The 23,415-nt window shown below is 39.5% G+C and overlaps 1 protein-coding gene across 8 annotated transcripts in view; it reads right to left on the minus strand.

Annotated features, from left to right (window-relative positions):
- Positions 1-23,008, minus strand: part of TNFRSF19 (TNF receptor superfamily member 19) — a 51,268-nt gene extending 28,260 nt beyond the window's left edge. The window contains exons 1-4 of one of the 8 annotated variants that reach the window (XM_083609226.1): positions 22,868-23,008; positions 22,521-22,609; positions 4,885-4,983; positions 2,118-2,228 (exon numbers count right to left, since the gene is read on the minus strand). In XM_083609226.1, the coding sequence (XP_083465352.1) occupies positions 2,118-2,228; positions 4,885-4,950 (177 nt within the window). In that variant the 5' untranslated portion in view covers positions 4,951-4,983; positions 22,521-22,609; positions 22,868-23,008. Of the gene's footprint in view, positions 1-2,117; positions 2,229-4,884; positions 4,984-15,091; positions 15,374-22,520; positions 22,846-22,867 lie in introns of those variants that run through there. The other 7 variants (XM_083609231.1, XM_083609232.1, XM_083609228.1 and 4 more) reach the window with 7 other exon arrangements.
- Positions 23,009-23,415: the final 407 nt, after the last annotated feature.

Raw genomic sequence — 23,415 nt, forward strand, 5'->3', positions numbered from 1 at the left:
CCCCTTCTCAGTGCTTCATGCGACAAAGTAAAAGAAAACATAAAACCCTGTGTATTCCTAAGCATTTGAGTATTTTACTTGGGGGTATCATGACCCCCAAAGACTTTTCAGATATATTAATCCAACAGAGTGACAGAACTGGAGTAGAGGCAGAACTTTTAAGTCAGTCAGCCTCACTGACTCAATCTTCTGCTGCTCTCTTACCAAAATATCCCAGGCCACGGAGGGCTGGCAGAAGGGGGGGGGGGATATGGTAAGAATATGAAGGACCAAATGTGATCTTCCCAGAAGAAGCTCCAGCAAGGAAGCTGGGCAGAGAATGACAAGTCTTTTCCTATGAGAACCAAGGCAACAGCCCCCTCCTCATTCTACCTCCCCAAATCTCTCAGTTCTGTAGTGAGCTTCCACCTGAGCCCATAGTAGAGGAGAGCAGCAGCAAATCAGCTGGGAAAGGAGAAAGCTGCAGCCTGAATGAAACTCCTGTTCTGCCCCAGCAGGAAAGGGAAGAACAGGCAATGTTTTGATTTATACTTGCATGTGAACATGTATCTTACATGTGTATTCACTGTAAGATACATGTTCACAAGCAAGTATAAATAAAATGTGGTTTTGGAGATCTTTAATATGGAGGCAGTTGTGTACCACAGGAGTCTGGATAATGCAATGGTAAAAAGATTTGGAAATTAGACAAGGTAGAATTTGGAAGGACAGGTAAAACAGCAATAGTTATCTATTCTGAAGAAGTAGGGAGAGCAGAAAGACACCATTCCATGAGTTCCACCATAGCCTGCAGGTGTGAAGTAATGACTTTATATTTGGGTGGTCCTGTTTTGCTTCCAAACTTACAGGCACTTGGCCACCCAAGCAAATGGGAGGAGAAGACTCTGCCCCTGGAGATCTAAGTATCATAGGTTGTTGGACAAAAATCAGGTAAGATTTTAATGAGCAACGTTGCTCTGAGGTGTCAGAAACTGAAGAGCTAATATTTACCATCTATCCAAAGATAAAAGATGAAAAGAAGCAGTTAACCAAGGGAGAGGCTTTCACAAAAGATGGTTAGACAACCCTAAGTAAATCTAATCTGAGTCACCACCAGAATATCGCAACTTCTGTCATGAACTCTCAGTGTACACTACTTTCTATGGGAAACATCTTGTCTAAAGGACTATTATCAGAATTCATCCGCATTTGGATTTGTTGTTGTTGAGCTCAAATTAGGCAAACCAACCATGGTTAAGAAAAATCCACTGGGTTTGACCACAACCCCAAACTTTAGTTTAAAAAAGACACAATTTGTAAGCTAACAAGAAACCATGGATTCACTTCTCGGTTTGCTGTTAACGACAGCAAGTTGCCTAGGGTGGGTTCAGATGTTCAAGCAAGTCACAACAAATAATTATTTAGCTTTACATGCAAATGCAACCAGTCCGTAGCATAAAAATACTTTCTGCTCTTCCAAGTGGCAAAAAGCACATAGCAGCAGTATTAAATGTTATTTATGACACTCATAAGATGCACAGCTTTTCATTTAACTAAAAGCAGTGAAGAAAGGGTGTAATGTTCTTTAAGAATAAAATCTCCTACTAAATTTTAAGCTTGTGGATGCTCTGAGCAAATCAGTTCAAAGAAAGCAGAAACCACAAAGCTTCTGTTTTAACATTTTTACTCCAGAACCAAATATGGCTAAGAATCTAATCACATATTTCATGTTTTTGTATATAAAGGAATGGCCTAAAAGTTATGAATAGCCTCATAACTATATAAAATGACTCTGACAAAGTGTATCACAGAATATTGGTTGCTGTGAATACCAGCTGCTGTGGAACACAAATGTGAGGGTGCCATTGTGCATGTGTCATCTTTGTGGGCTTCCCATAGACATCTGGTAGGCCTCTATGGGAAAGCAATGCTGGATTAGATGGGCCTTTGGGCCTAACCTAGCAGAACTGTTCTTAAATTCTTAATACTGGGAATCTAAATATTTTTAACAAAACACTTGCTTGTCATTTCTAAGTGCCATTTCACAACCCTCAATACATAATACTCAAGTTAATCTCAATAACTGCGAAATAGGATCAAAAGAAAAAATGGTTTAGAGAATGTGAATACATGCATACCTTAGACAGTTCCATGCCAGGTCCACATTGTTTGCATAGCATACAGTTTCCATCATGATCCCTGAACTCTTGCTCTCTACAGTCTCCAGTTTCACAAATTACAGTGTTTGTCTAAAAATGAAAACATAAAATTAATTAATAGTGCTTCAGTTAATCTCTTTCTATTGGTATAATCCTACATGTCTTGCTCCTCCCCCCTGGTGCTTTCAAGGTGTTGAGATTGCGCTCCCTGGCTGCAGTCCTGTATGCACATATCTGGGATTAGGTAAATGCCATCGAACATTTGGCATCTGGCCCTTCTTAGGATCCAGAGCAGCTGACACCCCACACTGAAACACTCCATTTCAGGCCTTTTTGCAGGCTACAGTCAGTGAGAGGACCATTGGCAGTAGCCTCCAATCTTGCTGGTTGAAACAGTAACCTTACATTATTGGAGCTCTCTTTACTGGTGGATAAACCTATGCTTTATCCTAATCACCTCCAGTAGGAAAAATCTTTGAACGCAAATTACTGATGCAACATCTGTGCTTAGATTCATTTTATCATTAAGACATGTAACTGAAATAGTTGTAACTTTTATCTATCTAATTAAATTGGTTTAGAAGCAAAGTCAAATTGGTGATATGTATCTGTGCTACCTTAAAATATAGTTAACATTTGTATTTTTGAAGTGTTTTCCTAGAAGTAGATGCTATTGACAGAAATGCACCACCCCTCACTGAAGCAAGTTGGATCTATTAGGCACAGCTAAGGAATCGTTAAATTAATTTTTTTAAGTGTACAAATATCAAAATTCTATTGACAAACAACGTAAGCTAAAATTACAAAAATCTTTAAAAATCACTAAGACAAAAATAATATGCTACATCTTAGTATTTGAAATTGTGCAAAATAGGTATTTACTCAGAAATAAGTCCCACTGTATTCACTAAGGCTTACTGACAGAGAAATCTATTTAGCATTACAGCCTTACACACATAACTCCCATTTAAAATCAGTGGTACTTAAATTAACTATGTGTTTAAGTCCTACACACATTTGTGAGACAAATACATGTTGTTTTCAATATTACTTCAACATTATTATTCAAGAGCGTGGGTGGTGACTTCTAAGTATTGTTATTCTGCAAGTATGAGCTAGAGGTTTGCTAACCTTAACTAAGCTTGTAACAACACCACATTCAGAACTAACATGATCCTACATTCATTGCCTCTTGGTAAAGCATGAACTGCTTTGGGCTAATTCACAATATCTTAATCAGCTGAATTTTATCAATAATCTTATAGAGCCTTCCCAAACTGTTGACCTTCAGATGTTTTATACAACAGCCCCAACCAGCATGGCCAACGATTAGGGATGCTAGTTCTGGCCAGTTATTCTGCAATTGCCACTGATTACTAAGAAAAACTATCTCCAATATATTCCAAGAGGACATGAACACTTCCTCTCAAGCGTCTCAGTATTTCCACACCGTTGATCAGTTCCTCCCTGTTGGTGAGGACCATGTCCAAGATAGATGATCCTCATGTTGCTTCTTCCATTTTCTGGGAAATAAACTTGTCAGCAAGGCAATGGGGGAATTTGTTGGATCGTACATTCTTGGTGGAGTTTTGAGTTCCAACAAATATTGGAGAAGCATACGTCTCCCATGACTACTGTAAATCTCTTTGTTGAATGTTTGGTCATCTACTCTAGGAAGGCATCCAAGTCTTTAGTCTTCAGTCTTGCTTGGCTGTCTATAGCAGACACTAAGGTTGCTTGCCTCTACAACAATTATTAGCCATATAATTTCTATCTGCCCTCCATCTTCCAGATCATGGAACTCTTCACAAGTGCATACATCCTTTACATACAATGCTACTCCTCCTCCTTTCTTGTTTGGTCTATTCCTTTTGAACAGGTTATATGCTTCAGTTTCCACATTCCAGTCATCAGTCTCATACCACCAGATTTCAATAATGCCTATTAGGTCATATTTGCCTTCCTGTTTTAAGAGCTCAAATTTGTCTTGCTTGTTTCCCATATAGTGAGCATTAGTATAGAAATAACTGAAATCATGAGTCAATCCCTCCAGCTGCTACCATCTTGTAGTTTGTCCTTTAAGCAGTTTCTGGAGCACCACCTCAGTTACCTATGCATCAATGAAGCTATTATACCCAATACCAGGTGTTCCCCTGCTGTTTGTAAAATTGTCTCCCACCCCATAAGGATTTAGTTTAAAGTTCTCCTGATCAGGTTTGCAAGACTCTTAAGCAAATATATTCTTGCCAACCGCTGTGAGGTGCAACCCATATCTTGCCAGATGTCCTTCCTCAAAACAGAGGAGATCATAGTCCAAGAAGCCAAACTTTTCCTGACAACACCACTTGCGCAGCTAGTAGTTTACTTTGAGTATTTTACTCTCTCTTCCTAGGCCACAAATGTCATCAGGAAAGTGTGTTGAAAAAGCCACCTTTGCCCCAAGGCTCTTCAACTTCCTGCCCAGAGTTTCATAGCCCATGCTATATGTCAAAGGCTGTGTCTGGCAGTATTGTTCGTACCCACACAAATCAGAAGGGTTGTGGTCAGTGGGGTTTATAAAATTTGATGACAACTCCGTCACACTGTAAATCTATGCACCTGGAAGACAGCAAACCTCCCAGGACATCTTGTTACTACTGAACACTGTTGTCTCCGATTCCCTCAGTAGGGAGTCATCTACTACAACCACTTGTGCAACCCACTGGAGCATAAATTCACAACACACATAAAGAAATTGTCTACTTACAAAACATATTAGAAGTATCAGCAACTTCAGCATGCTAGAATGCCACTGTGACCTTTTTGTATCCATTTCTGAAGTCTTTCCTTTAATGAAGTACTAAATCTGAAAAAAGAAAATAAGTTTAAAACTGCAGGGTGGATGAACTAGCAGTGTTGCATCTAGGTTTGAGGCCTGCACAATGGTGAGTAATCACATATGGGAAAACTGGTAACTCCTGAAAATCTGACCTAGTCCTTACAGAACTGTTTGGGCTGTGCTACTTTAGTCTTCCACGTGCTCCATAGAGAAATACATTCCTCCACATGTATACTAAATGACAGAATGAAGGGTTTTAAGCCTAGCGTTCTCCCTGCCCTCCAATATAGTTTTCTACATGCAGTAAATGTTTTCGTACAAAGGAACATTCAGTCATTTGTTCACTCTCACCTGGGATCCAAAGTGGTACATCCTAATCAGCATTACTATCTAAGTTACTGCAACTCTGAACTGTAGCAAAGTCTCCAATAATCCAGTCACAGCCACTGGCTCATCAAAAGTAAATCTCTACTGGCCATGAACAAGAGAGTTGGTTTGGTGCTAAGAATCAAGCCAAACATAAACTTGAACCAAACTCAGCACAGAACCTTTCTCTTTCCTGATTTAGCACCCCAATTCTAATTTGAAAACCTATGTTGGACATAAACATAGATAGAAAATCTGCCTGATGCACAAGGAACATAGCTAAAGGTCCACACATGCACTTGGTTTGGGAAGCAACTCATTGAGCCAGCATTTGGCTAGAATGGCATGCACATCTCTCTAATATATAAAATATCACATTGTCACATTGCACATTGGCTACACAGACAAGTGGCAGTGTGCTGAGCTGCTGAGCTGGTGGGTGGGAGGATCCAAAGGACAGAGACAGACCCAGGAAATGTGAGCAGGAGGGTGATCTAGGCAAGGTGAGGAAGAGGGATCTGGAGGATGGAGATATGGATGGACAGGCAGCCAAGACAAAATTAGAAGGAAGAGGAAAGAAGAGAAGGGAGCCATGTGCAAGCAAGTGGCTCAGGCAAGCAAACGAGCAATGGCAAGAGCTAAGGGTTTTTTGTTTTTGTTTCGCCAAGGTGTAAAGAGGAATAGGTGAGGTTGGTGGGTCTTGTCATCTGGGCAGCCCTGGCCCTCCATACACACTGTCTTAGCTTGCGACCTGGGTAGGTCATTTTGGTGCTGCAAAAACTATGTGGGAAGAAGCAAAAAACCACCTAACTATACTGGAACAAAACTATTAGCAAAGGAGGGACAACAAATTTGATACAGCTTTTCTTATATATAATTGGTCATACACTTTAAAAGCTGGGTATGCTAGCTTTTTATTATGATCCAAATATACTATTTTTATATATCTATATTCAAGGCTGAAAAAGAGCAGCCATATAAATAATGTCTGAATACTAGGTACCCGTCCCATTCTTCAGTCACTTATCTCCTCCTCACTCTCAGACTTAGGGCTCTTGGGTTCAAGGTGAGCTGCAGCAGTCACTTCCAATGATTCAAAGAACCACAAGTGCATATAACTTCAGATATGCAAATAGTCCCCACAAGGCCTACTCAAAAAAATCTTCATCTCATTTGTGCCCAAAGAGCTATGTGCACAGCTCACATGATTATGTGCTTGATTTCTGGGTCTGCCGATCCCAAGGGATAGATGATAACTAATGTTATTGTTGGTAACAAGGCAACTGGCAGACTGTAATGCAAAATAAAACAAATCATTATTATAATGTCCAAGTGCACTCCTTTTTTCTAGGTTTCCAGTTTCAAGAGGCCTTTCATAAAATCCTTATAGTACAGTACACTGGTGATGCATGTTTACAACTTATATGCTTAATTATGGTATTTGGAAATTCAAAGGCTGGTAATGATAAACTAAACTAAATAGGAACAATTGTGATATATGGCAATACTATGATAATAAAATTGTACAACAGAACAAGAGGTAACCAACTTTTTGGGGCCCATTTGCAAAAGAGCTAGATCTGTCAGTTATTATCTGATCCCATCCAAAGGCTTGGACTAACAAATAATATATTAAAAGAATCAGAAATTAAACTAGTATAGAAAAAACATCATAGCAAGTATTCTATCAGGTACTTTCTTGAGAGCAAAAAGGATAGGGTATAAATTTAATAAACAATAATCATGCTAAGATAATGGGATGAGTCTTACTGTATTTACCTGAAAAAGACTCATTCCATTGCTGATCCACAGTGCCCCTCCCAATTGGCTAGTCACTTCTCAGGTAGTGGGACAGACAGAAAGGCTCTTTCCACTGGCCTGCTTTGACACATTTGTACTTTTTGTGCCATCTGCTCTAAGTTTTTCCAATCAATAACTAAGGGAAGGATCTAAATATAATAAAAGTAAATTCCGCCTCTGTACCCAATTATCTCTGGTTAACAAATGCCAGCAAAATAATACAAAAAGCTATGTGTACATATTTTATATTTTTTTATGAAGCTTTCTACAGAGATATTCTTTTCTTATGCAATTCTTTGAGTATTTTTATATTGAATAGCAAATCTAACATTTTCCTATGAACATTGCCAAACCCAGTACCAGTGTCAGGAATTTCACATGCAGAAACTAAGTCGTACACTTCAAAAGCCAAACATTTCACATCGCATAATTCTACTACTAGCCTAGTACATCTGCTCATCTTGCTGTGAACTGTAAGCCGATTGCCTCATCTATATATTGAAGAATTACTCAGCCTTCAAAATAGAGCAATTCATCAAAAGGCTCTGAGTTGAAGTTTACAACTGCTGGAACTTCCAAAAAGAAGTCTGAGAACATCTGGATATTAAATTTCAGAGAACTCATTTAGCCTCAAAAGTTGCAAATTCTCTTCAGTACTTTACAGCAGATATGTCTGAACTTTCTAATCACACAAGTTTTATAGGCACTTTTCAATTCACAGAAACATCTCAGGAGACGGCTCAGCTAATATACGTAGGAAGAGTATTCAATGTAGCATGCAGTATGATCCCTGAATTGGAATATGCAGTAATAACATAGTGCTTTTCACAAAGAAAATTAGATTAAAAAATAAAAGGACTGGAACATACAAATAACTGACTGACTTGCCTGGAAGCAAGTCTTGAAAGGAATGAAACTGTGCCAACTGCGTGTTTCCTGTTTCTGTCTCCAGTTCAAACATTTCTGGTTTAAAAACAGACATTACTGCACTTAATAATAGGCTGCTATTGGGCAAATTTGTTCTCTACTGCTATCAAGTGGCACTGTACTGATGTCAGTTGGACACAAGCCATTCAGTCTATCCTTTTCCTGTGTATACAGAGAGCAAAATATGTCCAGAAATGTTGTATCCCAAATCCAACTAATGTAGACATTTTGTTTCTACTTATTAATATTAATAATGAGTTTTAATTAACAATATAAAAACTTTTTCCCCTACCAAGGGATAGCCACATCAACATAAAACATTCATTAGAAAATACTGTTTTGCAAAGGAAATGAATGTTTCTGCTAAATTGTCCAAATCCTAACTTAAGCTGTGATCTGTCCCCATCCACATCTGATAGCAGCTAGTAATATAAGCAACATGGGTGCCTAAAGAGAAATATCTCCCAAGTTTGTTTTAAGTATAACAAGAGAACAATTTTAATGTGAATGTGGCCATATAACTGGGATACATACTCCTTCATAACTTTTAAACCGAGTTCCAAAACATACATCAGTCTGCATGTTGTGGTGGGCAGCATTATATTTTGTTTTTCCATATGTAAACATGCAACAATTTAAAACTACAACACCTATTGTTTCAGCCAGTCAGACTCCATGAAGTTGGACCTCTATTTCTCATTTTCATTCTGTATGGTTTAGAACACGGGTGTCAAACACAAGGCCCGCGGGCCGAATCCGGCCCGCCAGACCTCGTCATGTGGCCCTTGTAGCCGCCGCCGACCGCCAGCCTTCACCTTTTATTCTCGCTTTTTTAAAATTTTTGACACAAGAAAGCCGCCTCTTCAGCGCATGCGCGGCAGCCTACAAGCCAGAGAATGTCTGCCCTCTAGCGGCGTCGGCTGTTCTACACAGGAAACCTCCACTTCACATGTCCTTTACATAGTCCTACAGATACAACCGGCCCTTTGAGGGGGACCAAACTGCTGATGCGGCCCCCGATGAATTTGAGTTTGACACCCCTGGTTTAGAATAACTAAAAACTGTTATTCCATTACATTGCTTTAGAAAAAATGGTCACTAAGCATTTTAAAAACCTTGTACAGCCCATATCACTAACAGTATGAACACAGTATGTGAACTGCCCTGAGACTGCCGGGTATAGGGTGGCATATAAATTCAATAAATAATAACAACATGACAAATAAGACTGATCAGCTTAAGTTAGAGATAAAATATCTTATAAAGCTTGAAATATTCAAAAACCTCAGACTTCTTATGCTATATTCTGTTTGTAGTGCATGCAGAAAATGAATAGGCAAACAAATAGGTTGTAAGGTTTTTATAATTATTTTCATAGTGCTGTCAATGTGCATATTGCTTTTTATTTTATTTTATTTTATTTATTTTATTTTATTGTTGTTAGCCGCCCTGAGCCCAGCTTCGGCTGGGGAGGGCGGGATATAAATAAAATTTATTATTTATTATTTATTATAGTACTTCTCAAAGTGGAAGCAAAGACAGATCTCTTCCTCGAGGAACTAACAGTGCAGTCCTAGGCAATATACTCACAAGCCCCACTAGTTCAATGAAACTTTGTCCCAGGTATGTCACGTATAGTTTGCTCCCTTACAAACTAGGTTTCTTTTGGGTAAGTGGGTAGGGAAGACAAAGAGAGAGAGAGAGAGAGAGAGAGAACAGTGTGGAGGGTCGTAGTATTAAGTTGACATGTTCAATCCCCCTGCCTCTATTCATCTCCCCACAAAGCTGAAGTACCACATGCTATGTCAGTATGGTGTTGTGGTTAGAGTATTGGCCTAAGACCAGGGAGACCAGGATTCAAAACCCCACTCAACCATGAAGCTCACTGAATGACCTTGGAACAGTCACTGCCTGTCAGGCTAACCTTCTTCACAGGGTTGTTGGGATCCATCTATCTCAATAGACAATGGAGTGTGCCTCCAGGGATGAAGTCAAATTGCTGTGTTAGCAGCACTGAAGTGACCTTCCCAGAGCACAAGCCTGGGCAGTGTGTATGGAGGTCCTGGATTGGCAACAAGACACCTCCTCCCTGGCCTTGCTGATGTGGTCCAAAGGAAAGCAGAGCAACACATTTGGCACCAGCTTGGCTGCAGGAGTTGCTGGAAGGAGGTACCATCCAACCATCTTAGGGACTCCACTCCAGATTTGTGTAGGGTTTATGGTACTTCTTAGCCTTTTGTTCTTCTGAAGTTATCCCGCAAGGCCACGGAGGTTTAGGATCAGTGTTTTCCTTCTCCTAGATGGGCTACCTTCCCAGGGTGACAAACCCCATCTGCCCCTCACTTCCCTCTACAGAAAGTCCAGAAACCACCTTATTGACCATTGGACCCACTGTTGGTCTTGTCTGCTCAATCTGCCAGAGACTGTCTTCATAAACAGGAGAAGCCCCTAACTCACAAAGGGTTTGAGATCCATCAGCTACCCTCACCTGGTTTGATGGGATTAAAGAAGGGGCAGAACTATGTGCGCTACCTTGAGCTCCTTGGATAAAAGGTGGGGTATAAATGCAATAAATAAGTAAAAATAATACCACTAACTATTCAAGCTAACTATTCTTTGTTGCTTTACTATTACTGCATTTCTATTTGTAAGTGGTGCAGTATTAGAATAGGACAGGGGAAATCAGGGCTCAAACCCCTAAGCCGTGAAACTAACTTGGGCCAGTCACAGTCTCTCAGCCTTACCTACCTCACTGAGTTGGTGTGACAGATAGATAAGAACATTCAGGGGTAAGTAGTTTCAAAAGCAGAAACTAAGCTTAAAATATAGCTTTCATATAAGTTGTGTGTATGCCAACCCTAATTTCTTAAAATCAAAAGCATCTGTAGGAGTCTGAAATCTTATTTGGAGAATCAGATTTGGGAGAAGAGAAGAGTCTGTTTAATACTTGTTTTTCCACTTAGCATTGTCCTCAGGCTACCCAGGAATTCTAAATGAACTGGTGGGGATGCAAGAACACCATCCCACCCCACCCCAAGTTTAAGCAGTGCACAATAGCTAGGATAAAAAGGTAAAGGACCCCTGACAGTTAAGTTCAGTTGTGAATGACTCTGGGGTTGCGGCACTCATCTCGCTTTACTGGCCAAGGGAGCTGACGTTTGTCCACAGACAGTTTTTCCAGGTCATGTGGCCAGCACGACTAAGCCGCTTCTGGCGAAACCAGAGCAGCGCACAGAAACGCCCTTTACCTTCCCACCAGAGTGGTACATATTTATCTACTTGACCTTTGACGTGCTTTTGAACTGCTAGGTTGGCAGGAGCTGGGACCGAGCAATGGGCACTCACCTCATCGCGGGGAATCGAACCGCTGACCTTCCAATTGGCAAGCCCTAGGCTCAGTGGTTTAGACCACAGGAAAGAGCTATTTTAGGGATGCCCAAAGTCTTTGGCATCCCCAGTGGGATTGCAATTTTTTAATTATTATTTAGACTCTTACACCATATCACAAAATATTTTTTTTAAGTCCCCCTAGTTTTGAAAACACTGGGCTAAATAACAGGGAATAGGTTTCACTGTTGAGGAAACAGTAAATATGAGCAACTTCAAATGTATTGGAAGTTTGTTATGGCTGTACTGTTTCTTGATTAGTGTTCTGGATAGGCTTAGCTACACTGAAATCATAAATTGAAATGGTTGAAATTACTGTACTGTCACTCTAAAATGTTTCTGCTATCATCTAATTTCAGGTATTCATGTGTGGTAATTTGGTATAATTTCACTGTATGCATTTCCTGATCTTACTTTACAGCAAATATATTTTGTATTTATGTCAATTACATACAGTTAACACAAGGAAAACACTATGGAGCTAATAAGCCAGACAACACAACACAAACAGCTCAGGTGGATAACATAATACGTATTTATGTAGCTACAAGAAAATATAAACAGATGTCATGGAGATTAGCTTCTGCAATTAGCAAAATACAACGTGTAATAAATCAATAAAGCATTAATCTATCCCACTCAGCACCTCCTATCTGCTTCCCCCACCCTCCTCAACTTATAAACCTAGTTGCACAAACTTGACATCAATAAAGGCTCCTACATTCATATCACCAATGTATTTTATTTAGATTTCACATGCAAAGAGAAGAGGAACAATGTATAATAAAAAGATAATTGACTATTGAGTCCTGGCCTCCTTGACACATAAGCTTTTGATAAACTATTACGTCTCACACTTTCCCCATGCAATTCTTACGTTTGAGAAAAGATTAAAACCTCCACTTATCCATACTATTTTAGGCACCAGGGGGAAAAAAAATACCATAAGACGACTAAACAACAACAACAATGCAAGTGCAGAAGATGGCCAGTGTCAATAACATAGAATTGCATGAATCTACACTCCTTATAAACAACACACTTCAAAATTTTCCCATTTTGCCAATACCAAATCCCGTTTTTTTTAAATACTCCCAGCACATCTGGAAGAACATGTCTATCCTACTATGTTTCCTACACTCTGGAATGGTAGATCTCAAGTAACCTGAGCTCTGATATGGGGTCACATTAAAAATATATTAATGGGTTATATTGCTAGATTGGCAAAATACTTCTGCTCCTCTTTTTGTTATGCTAAAAAGTATAAAGGTCTTTTGAACAAATAAAGTTTTTTAGGTAGTTAATGAATTACTCCCCCATATTTCCAAATTCCAATAAATTAGGTTAAATATGAGAACCCATTCCAGAAATGAAAGGTAAATGAATGGGTGACTTGGCAAATATGAGGTCTGTCTTTTCTCCCTAACCACACTAACACATCCAAAGGCAAAGAGTCAACTGCAGATTGTTGAATCAACTTCTAATAAATCTGCAATTAAGGGTAATGCCAAGCAGCATATTGAGCCAAAAAAAGGAACATCAAGATCCCACACAGCCACAGACCTTTAGAACTTACTTCTATGTAGTCTGATTTATTTTTTTTACCAACACAGACAAAATAGCTAACCAAGCACTACTACTTTGTTAAGGCTTTTCCTGACAACTTAAGGGCAAGGAAAAAAACTCAGCAGCCTTGGCAACACGTGTACTTACTATTGTGTACAATCCATGCCAGCAGATTTTTTTCCCCCAAATGCCAGTGCTTCAAATCCCTTTCTGACATAGTGTATAATGGGCTATAGTTCAACTGGTAAAGTTATTGCCAGTTAGCATACACTCCCATCTGTTATCATGATTTATCATACCACGAAATAAGGTATAAACCTTGTGCATTGGCCTGATCCAGCAAGCTCTTCTTTTGTTCTTATATTCAAACAATTCTTTCTTACTTTTGAAGTAGTAACATTTATTACTGCTGATTTACTAAAGGCTACTTTATAATTAGAGATACTTTTGAATTTGTCAAATTCAACATTCAAAGTAAGGGAGGTTGCACATGTATATCAGCAACATCTATGTGTATATTTGAGCTTATTTAAATTGTCAACTATTTTGAACCCTTCAATTTAAGGCAGAGGAACAGAAGGCACCCATGTCTGTTATCTTTGTTAAGCTCAAACCATGGGTTTGTTGTTGCCATCGCCATAGCTCTGGGTATACCATACCTATGGAAGTTTTGGTCAAATTTCTTCTGTACATGCATATTCCTGGTCTCTCTATTCCACTAAATTAAAGGTTGGTGGTTGCATCCACCAACACCATTCCCAGTGGACATCTGGCATGGGAGAGACTGCCCGATTTGAAGCAACCTGTTTGGGAAGCTTTATGGGCTACAAAATCTCCAACTGGATCGGTTGTTGTTACCCCTTGACACAATTTTGCTAATTTGCACTATTTGAGGGCTAGCTGCTATCTGGTTGCAACGTTGTCCCATTTGGAAAGCCAAATAATCCTTCATTTATTTGAACTTGCCTGAAGTAATTTTGCCACTTCTGGTGCTGCATCCAGGCATTTGGGTTTAAATTAAAGTTCTGAAGTTACAGTATCTGTTCTTAAGCATCTATCTTGTTTGATAGCATAGTTATACCCATACTCCAATATTCTGTATTTAAGACCTGCCTTTTTATCTGTGCATTGACAGCCTTTGTTTGAGTGGGTATAATTCTGTAAGTACAATTTAAATTTCCTCTTTAGGCTTGTTTGTTATGGGCAGAAGAGACACATAGCATAGTAAAAAGAAGAAAGGACAATTCCACTCAAAGTCTCTTGACTGGAAAGAGAGCATCTTTAAGTGAGAATTCAGCAGGCAGCACCAGCAAACTGCATTGCCACACCAGGGTTTCAACTATTTAAGAGCTACACACTGAAATCCTTATCCGGAAGCAAGCCCCACTGGGCACATTGATACTTAATACCAAGAAAACACACACAGGATTGTACCGACATATAACTGAAAGGTGGGGGCTTAAGAACCCACAGAGCATCTTACAATTACAGATTGCTGTGGGGGGTTGGGGTTAAACATTAACACATCCCCAAAAACAAAACCACGCAGCAGAACAATAGCAAAGCCATATAAAAACATTGTCGCAAATTAAAAGCTCAGAATAAGAGGAGGGAGTCAAGTATAACTAAGGAAACATCCCTAGGAAGGGGACTTCTCAAGTCAGGGCGCCACCACAAACAAGGCTTTCACTAGGTGACCTTAACAGATCTGAAACCACCCTGGGTACTGAAACCATCCCTCCCCTGGCTGGCATAACACAATCAGAAAGCATGGTCTGAGGACGACCACCCACCACCTTCTAGGGGGCGGAAGAACTGGACACCGCGTGTATTCCGCCTTGGGTTGCGCAGCGGGAGAAAGGCGGCATACAAAAGTTGGGAAATAAATCCCAATATCCAGCAGCTAGCCACGTTCTCGGCGCTGACTTGCTCCCTCAGCCTCCCAGCCAAGGCAAACCCTTCCTATAAAACCCTCCCTCCCGCCTCCGCCTTTCCCTCAGCCCCGCTGCTGCCGACGCCTTTCTGGTCACCTCACGAAAGCAAAAGGGCTCATCCCTCTCCCTCAGCTCCAGGGCGACGGGTGCCTCACCGTCATCGTGGCTCGGCGAACTTGGCTCGGCGAACGCAGCAAAACCCACCAGAAAAGAAAAGAAAAGAAAAAGCTTAGAGGCGGCGGGGTGTCCGTGACCGTTAAAAGTTACGCCAGCCGCCCGCCACCGGCTGCTGCTGCCGCTGCCGCCGCCGCTGCGCGAGGCTCCCATCCAGCCGCACAGCGGCTCCTCCGCCTCAGCCAGCCAACCAGCCCACCCGCCGCCTCTCTTTCTGCCCTGCAGCTCCCTCTCGTAGCCTAGGCAACCACCCGCCGCTCCACCTCCCTCTCCGCGCTGGGAAGCACGGACCAATCGCAGGCCGTCACGCCACGTGACCCTTCCGGGAGGCGGCAACGCTTAAAACTCGAGGCGGACGCAGTGACGGTTGAGAGGGAAAAGCCGTTGGGGCCTTCCCTCAGCGCCTGCCCCCCACGCGCCGCTTGGCAAGAGGAGGGAGTTTTAATAGCTGGGTATGTGGTGGGGTATGATTTCTATTGAGTGCGGCTGATAAGGGTCCCCTGCTCTCTCTCTCTCCGCCCCCCCCCGCCACGAAATTAAAAGGCAATGGGGAGCGGGGAGCCGTTTCTGTGCTGTGGGCTGTCGCCACCCTTTACCCCTTGCCTACCACTTTTATATTCGGTATTTCTGATCTTGCAACGCAGCCTTGCGAATTTCATTTCGCAAAGGTCACCTTCCTGGGGCAGGTGATAAGTAAAAGCAATATAAAGATATAATTCCTGCCGCAATGATAATCCTATGTAAATGCACCTGAGAGTAAGCCCCATTGTATACAGAGTCAGATTTACTTCTGAGTAGTGCTGCAGGAAGGGATGGGATGTCTGTTTCTTCTCTCACTGCTACCTCACCCCCTCCAGTTTTATCTATTTATGCTAGTTGAAAGAGAGCTGGTGCAAATCATGCCAGTGTAAATGGACAAAAAGGGGCGTGTGGATGGTGGGAAGTGGGATTATTATTATTATTAATTGAATTTATATACAACCCTATACCCCGACGTCTCAGGGCACTTAACGGAATAAAATCAAAATATAAAACCACAAAATACATCATCAAAATAAAAACAACAACCCTAATAACCCCCACTACCCAAAACCATATTTTAAAAGGGCATAGGATCATCACAACATTTAAAGTAAGACAATTAACAAAGCCACTCATTAGAAAGACCATTATCTCAAAAATGTCTGCAAGAATATTTATTGGCAACCAAATTGGCTGGGTGCTTTTCTGATACAGTTAAGCTGCATCATAACTGTTTACTGGTTCTTCCTGTGTGCTTGGGATAACCTAACTACCAAAAATGCAGGTGTAACTAGAATTCACCATATAGGAGACAATGGAAAGGAACAAAATGAAAGTCCACATTGCACCCTCTCTACAAACTCTGAACAGTTAGGATCCAAGTGAATTTACACAGGTGATACTGGCATATCTTCCTGGTTGGCATTGCTGTATAAGACTTGCATAGGATTGTGCTGTAATATATTTAAATGAAAATGCACCTGGGACTATCAGTATGACTGCTGTGCTTTGAACAAGAGTATTGCTCGCTGCTGCATGTATCGATAAAGCTAGTGAACTAGCCACTGTGCACAAATACAGGGCCATCTACAATGTTTTTGTGCTAGTGCAAATTTGCATTTGGATTTCTAGGACAGAAAAGCCATCACTGACTCTCTTTGGTAATATTAGATCTTTCATTGTGGAGTAGCAAAGAGAACTTGACTCCGATTGCAGTGTTGTTTTCTATCAAACTTTGGGATTAAAGTGTCAGTCACTTGCTACTACTGAAATATCTTGCATATGCCCGACTCTTCATGTGATGCAGTGGTTTTCAGATATTCTGCCTTCAGGAAATCCTTTTCATTTCAACTTGTTTCTTAGGGAAAGCTATGTGCTTGCTATGTAACCCCTGCAGAAGACAATGTATCCTTGAACATGACTCTTGCCTTCACCCTCCCAATTCCTATAGGACATTCTATTTACCCTATGTGAATGAAGAATGTACCCTAGATAGAACATACATAATATTCCATAGGCTTCATTTCAAAGGTCGCTCAGGGTTCTCTGAATGTTTTGCTTATTCAGATCCATTTAAGGCACCCACTTTTACTTCAGACCAGACCTTCTGATGTGATTACTTCAAGGCTTCTCTGTCAATTTCTGTACTCTGAAGACATGAGCTACATGTTACATATGGCATTTGCACAGGTGAGGCCTGAATCAACTATAATTGCACCAAATATGTGTTTCATCTCCCACATTAACAGGCTGGTCCTCTGCAGATTTTCCATTGCACTACTCTAAGAGACAAGGTGTGCTAGAGGTGTACCTTTTTAGAGGGAGATAACATGAAGAACTATCAGAAGCAGTGACAACCATTGCTTGCCTAATCCCTGCAGCCATCCTATGGAAGCAGCAGCTGTTTCTACCAGGAAACATTGGATGTTCCCTTCTGTTGGTGTAGTGCGTTCTTGGCTACATGAGTAAGGGCTACTCACCCATGAGTTAGGGAATGAGTCCTTGAGATTCTAAAAAGTATATTGATAGACCAGTGGATTTGATAGTCCTGTATGAGTTGTAGAAAACAAACCAGCTCTTTGTTATATCTGGTGAAGAGTTCAGTGTAACAGCAAAGCTTACTTGCCTGTTATTGTTCCACTTTATTGCCTAATTTTAATCACTTGTGGAAAAGCAAGAATGATCTATTTGAGATGTTAACTGAACTGACCCTTATGAGAAAGCAGAAGTATATGGAATATTATCTGTGTAGCTCAATGACAGAGACAGCTCTAAACGTTAGAGTCTAAAGACAGATCTGTACTTGTTATGACAGCTGTTGGAAACTGATGTCAATATTATATTACAGAGTATTTTAGTAATCTTTACTTCTACTAGTCCTAAAATATGTTTATGGTGTTATTTGAGACAGTTTGATTGTAGGAAGGAATCAATAATTGCTCCCATCTGTTGAGTAAATAAATAGTATATGTACATGTGGCTTTTGAAGTCAGTTTTGTTGAAAACATTGTGCAAAGGATTAAAGAATGTTTGTGTAGTGCTTTGGAAGTCTAAAGTATTATAAGTGCCAGGTATTATTATTAAATCCTGTATGAATCAGGCCCATGAAAGACTAAACCACCAGCGGGTTTTTTAAAGTGGCAGAATGCTGCACTGTGTTTTTTTATGTTATGCTTTTGCTTTTTACATTGCTTCTGGTTATTCTGCCTACATATATAGTTATTTATACCTTTCACATTTGTATCCTGCACTTTGAGGAGTTCTAAGTATACAGTGAATTTATTTAAACCATTTGTAGTCTGCCTTTCATTATCAAATGCTCAAGGCAGCTGACAACAAAATTAAACCACAATTAAAAATGTCAGTTAGAAGCAACACAAAAACCCCTCCAATAATACCAACAGCAATGGTAAAAATTATTCCATAGCAGTAGGTTAAAACCAATACAATAAAACCACCATATAAAAACCAAAATTCTTCTTTAAACTGAAGTTTTGTTGTTCATGTTGCTAGTTTCTATAAGGCCAGTGGCAGGTGGGGATAGGGTAAGACATATTTTCCACAGGAGGGAATTCCAGATTTTCAGGGGCAGCCATAAAAAAGGTCCTCTTCCTCTCCCACCCAAGCATTTTAGGGGATGCTGGGACCACAGGAGGGCTTTGAATATGATCTCAACAGACTGGCAGAATTTATACCATTTTGTTTTCTTCTTACAACTCATGTGATTTCACAGCTAGTTACCCATCCAAGCACTGAACAGACCCAGGCCTGCTTAGTTTCAGCAAGATGGTGGGCTCATGTTCTTTTAGATCTGGAGCAACTTTTGTCTCCAGACCCAGTTCAAAGTGCTTGACATAAAGCATTTCCTGGCTTGGGATCAGGGTACCCGAAGGACTACCTGTCCAGCATATTGGCATAACTGAACCTTAAGATACTGTTTTGGGGTTTTTTGGGATGCACTGTAGGGTGACAGTGTGACAGAGGCCTTCTATGGCCTTCTCAGAAGTGGCAAATCCCCAGTTATCAGCTTTCCTAGCTTGCTATCAAGTTGGGTGTAGGCTTATTTTCCCAGGCTTTAAATCTGTTCTTAATTTTGATTTATTTTAACTGGTTTACGTTTTTTAAGTTGTTCTTATATGTACACACCAACCGGAGTTTTTCCCCTAATAATTAATTGTCACACAGGAGGTTTTTTTTAAAAACAACAACAACAACAAACAAACGCAAGATTGTGGCTGGTGATGGAAGAATAATTCTAGAGTGGGTTCTAGAATTTTGCTGGAACTCTGTTTAGCTACCATTACAAATGTTTTTGGTTGCTGTGGTGAGATTATTACTTGTGAAAGTTATAGGTATCAATTCAATGGACAAGTTCACTTATGCCTATTGAAATCAATAGAAAGGAATGCCTAACTTTGTATTAGATTGTGTCTGGTATGTTTCCAGAGTGACTGTGTTTCTAGAATGTGAAATATTGGAAGGGATATTAATTGCAGCAAAGACAGGGCATGCTTATTTCACACCTGGCTTCTTAGATTGTCCACCTGTTTAATATATCTTCAGAAATTCAAGTGTAATTTATTATAAAATGAGGGCATCCCACTGACATGACCTAATGACAATTTACTACTTTTTCATTTTAAAAATTCCATGCCAGCTGTATTTCAAGAGAGGAAAATATGGCATATAAAAATGTTTGCCATTAATGGTCACTATATTAACATGTGGTTGCACTAACCTAGTTATCAATATTGCTGATGTGCCAAGAGTTAAAGAATTTGATAATTCACCACTATCTTCTAAAGATACCGAATAAATTAAAACTGATGACAGGAATTTTGGCTATTTTAAATAGTCCTTTTAAAGTGAAAAGTTGTTGAAGGAAGAAAAGACGGAGCAAGAGACCTGTATTAGATAAAATTAGAAGTCTTTGAAATATTTATATAATAACCTACAGACCCAAAAGAAGAGGTTGTGAGAAAACGTTGCTAGACATATACTCTTAGACAAATCTTATAAAAGTCAATTAGGGCAGATTATTGATTACTGATGTAAAATTAAACCCTAGAAAAGCTCGATACTGTATGTATTGCCCTGATAATAGCCAAAAGCAGCCTTGTGGAAAAATAGATTTCATGAATGGATTGTGGGTGGGTGGATTGAAAATGAGTTGGTAATAACAAGTGACTCCAATAGGTTAGTAAATAAAAAAGATCCCAGAGGCACTGAATTTATCACAGCACATCTTCTGTAACTGATTATACTGTTGCTTCAATAAATAATTTAGTAAAATTAAGAGAGCAATATTTATGTTGATCACAATGTGCCTGTAATAATAAAATTAGTGTAGGAAGAAAGAAAATTGTTTTTTTGGAATTTTCAGAGATTGAATACTGATCTGTTATAAAATAAGGATATAAAAGAAATTGAAAAGGGGAAATAAACTTGTTCTAAAAAGAAAATAAGTTGGGTAACTGTACAGAATCTGTTTAAAGTCTCACGAGAGTCATGTTTTTAAGTTGTAGCTCTAAAAGCAGGAAGAAAGGACATTTAAAATATTGACAGACATTACATTAGGGTTCTTAAACAACTATCTGGAGACCTAAATTGATCCCAGTTTACTGTATGGGATGAGTTCTTTAAAATTCTCATCTATCTGGTTTTCATGCATGCAGAGCACCAGCAATTGAGGACCATATTTTCAGAAAGTCTTCCATTTAAGTTAATAAAACAACTAATATTCTTCAAAGTATATAAATGTTTAGCCAGAGGTCATGGTATAGATTATCAGTCCTAAAAAATATGGTCATGATCTCATGTTGAGAGGCTGAGTTTTCAAACATAACATCCAAAACCCTTTAACAGATGTTCAAGACTAAAATATGTTAAGAGCAGTTAATCCTCAGTTAGCATGTTTTAGGTATTAGCTGCTTTTCTTTTTAAGCAGGAGTTAGTGATCTGCTTTATATTTCATTTCTTTTACTCCCATGTTGAAAAATACTGGGATTTGTTAATTCTCTTTATTTAAAAAAACCCACACCCTGAAATTGTTTGAAGTATGCAGTGTCTGATTAAGATACGGAGATATGAATAAGCATATAATATAGCCTACATTGTTTTTCCTGTTTAAACTTCAAAAAAGGATGGAGTGGATTTTTAAAAGTGATCATCAAATGAAAGGTAGTAGATAAAATAAATAAAGTGTGTGTTAGTCTTATTTACAAATAAAAGTAACATTTATTATATTCTTTTTATGATCAGCAGGCCCTTGGTCTGTAATCCTAAACATAGGCCTATTGGATGCAGTGGGATTTACTGAGTAATGCTTAGGATTGTGCTGTTACTACTAAAACGTAAAGCTTTTAATGAATATATAAACATGGCCATAAATTGCCATGATAATTATGCATTGCATCCCATAGATATGCATGGGTTGTTTCTTGAATGGATAGGATTGCAACTGTGCACATTGATTTTGTGCCAATGCAAGGGTTAGCCCATTGAGTGCTTCCAGCATCTCCATCTATACATGGAGCTGTCCTGACAATGTAGTCAGTTGGAGAACCTGACCTGGAGAACACACAGACACATGGATTGAAGCCAGAGTCTTCAATGCTACGACAAGATACAACATATAATAACTTCTCAGAAGTGCATCATTGAGTTCAACAGGACTTACTCCCAGATAAATGCGTAAGCATGCTTATTAGAGAATAAGCTACACTGAATTCTGTGGGACTTCATTCAGAGTAAACATGCAAAGTTAGAGTAGTTGTGCTCTTTATTTAACACATACAGTTTATAGTTCAGTGTTTTCACTTCATGGACAACTCCATTTTTTAAACACATTTGCTTAGAGGTGAGCCCCCCGATTTCAATGGAACCCTAAGAGTATATAGCATGAGGGTAACTAGGCATGGAGTTACAAGTACAGATCATGATCCTCAAATAATTTCAATACACATTCCATTTATTTTCTGAAATTGTGAGAATGCATACGTGTAAAGATCTCAGCTGCTTATGTACTCACTAAGCGAACCTGAACAACTCTTAAGATTTACATATGTAACTTTTGTATGTATTCCCACTGTGTATTGAAAAACAGTGTACCAAGAACACTAGTTACTATCAGTGCTTTCAATTTCTTTTCTGAACCAGGTTTTGAGGTTTATTCTTATTAAAATATCGCACAATAAATTCCCCCAACAAGGCTGTTGTTAAAATATTTCCTACATTCAACCATATGCCTTTCTCAAACTGTAATTATCTGCATGGCTGTTTAATATCATTTATTCAACTTTCAAGCTAGCTTTTGTTCCATTAAAAAAAATCAAAACCGACAGCCTGTCAATACATTGTAAGATTAAAATGAAATAAAAAATACAGTACCTGATGTATGCCGTTGTTTATCCAATAGCCACCCTTTCTGCAACTGAATTTCACTCTGCCAGAGCTTCTGCATTAAATGCCTTCATCTCCTTAAAAAAAAAAAAAAAGTATGTCAGCACAAGCCCAGGCAAAATTCAAATCCAGGAAAATAAAATTAAGCACGCAGATCAAAGGGAGACGAGCAGTGCCTGTAATCTGATCAGTGATCTGTTGCCATACATCAAAGGCAGTGCTTGGGAGACTGGAGAGAAAGAACTTTCTTTATAGCAGGTAGTTGTGCTCCATTCTCTGCCTTTCTCTTGTCTCAAATACGGTTAATAAAAAGTCATCGCTATAAGCCCACCTACCCTCCTTTTTTGTTGTGAGGAGGGGAAAAACATGATTCTTGGAGCTGAATGGCTGGATCTGTAGTCCTCTCTCTCTCTCTCTCTTTTCTTTTTGTTCCCAAGCTGTGCTCGTTGTGGATTGTGTGTTGGAAGCTTTCCTCAGTGCCAGCGGGTTCCGCTTTATGCCTTTCATCTTGCTGAGCTGATCCCATGACATCATTCAATGCTGTGGGACTGGTTGGAGAGCTATAATACAGCCTGTGGGGAAACACAGCTGAACTGCAACAAGAGTCTGTGCAGTTTTTAATTGAGTTAGCTGTCGTAAACAGTGCAAGAATGTCCTTCAAAAGTTTCTGTTATTTGGAATTTTCATATGAAGTCACGAAAGAGGCAGTGCATTTTACATGTCCTTGTGTAATAAAGTTATCAGATAATCTTCAAGTAAGGGTATCTTCCAGCATTGTGACTGACCAAAATCAAAATTTCCCACACGGGCTTAAATGATAAACTTGTAGGATGATTTGTAACAGCTGCCAATAAATTACCATTGAAGCCACCAAAAGAAAGAA

The sequence above is a fragment of the Podarcis filfolensis genome, assembly GCF_964270895.1.
Source record: "Podarcis filfolensis genome assembly, chromosome: 4".
NCBI lineage: Eukaryota > Metazoa > Chordata > Lepidosauria > Squamata > Lacertidae > Podarcis > Podarcis filfolensis.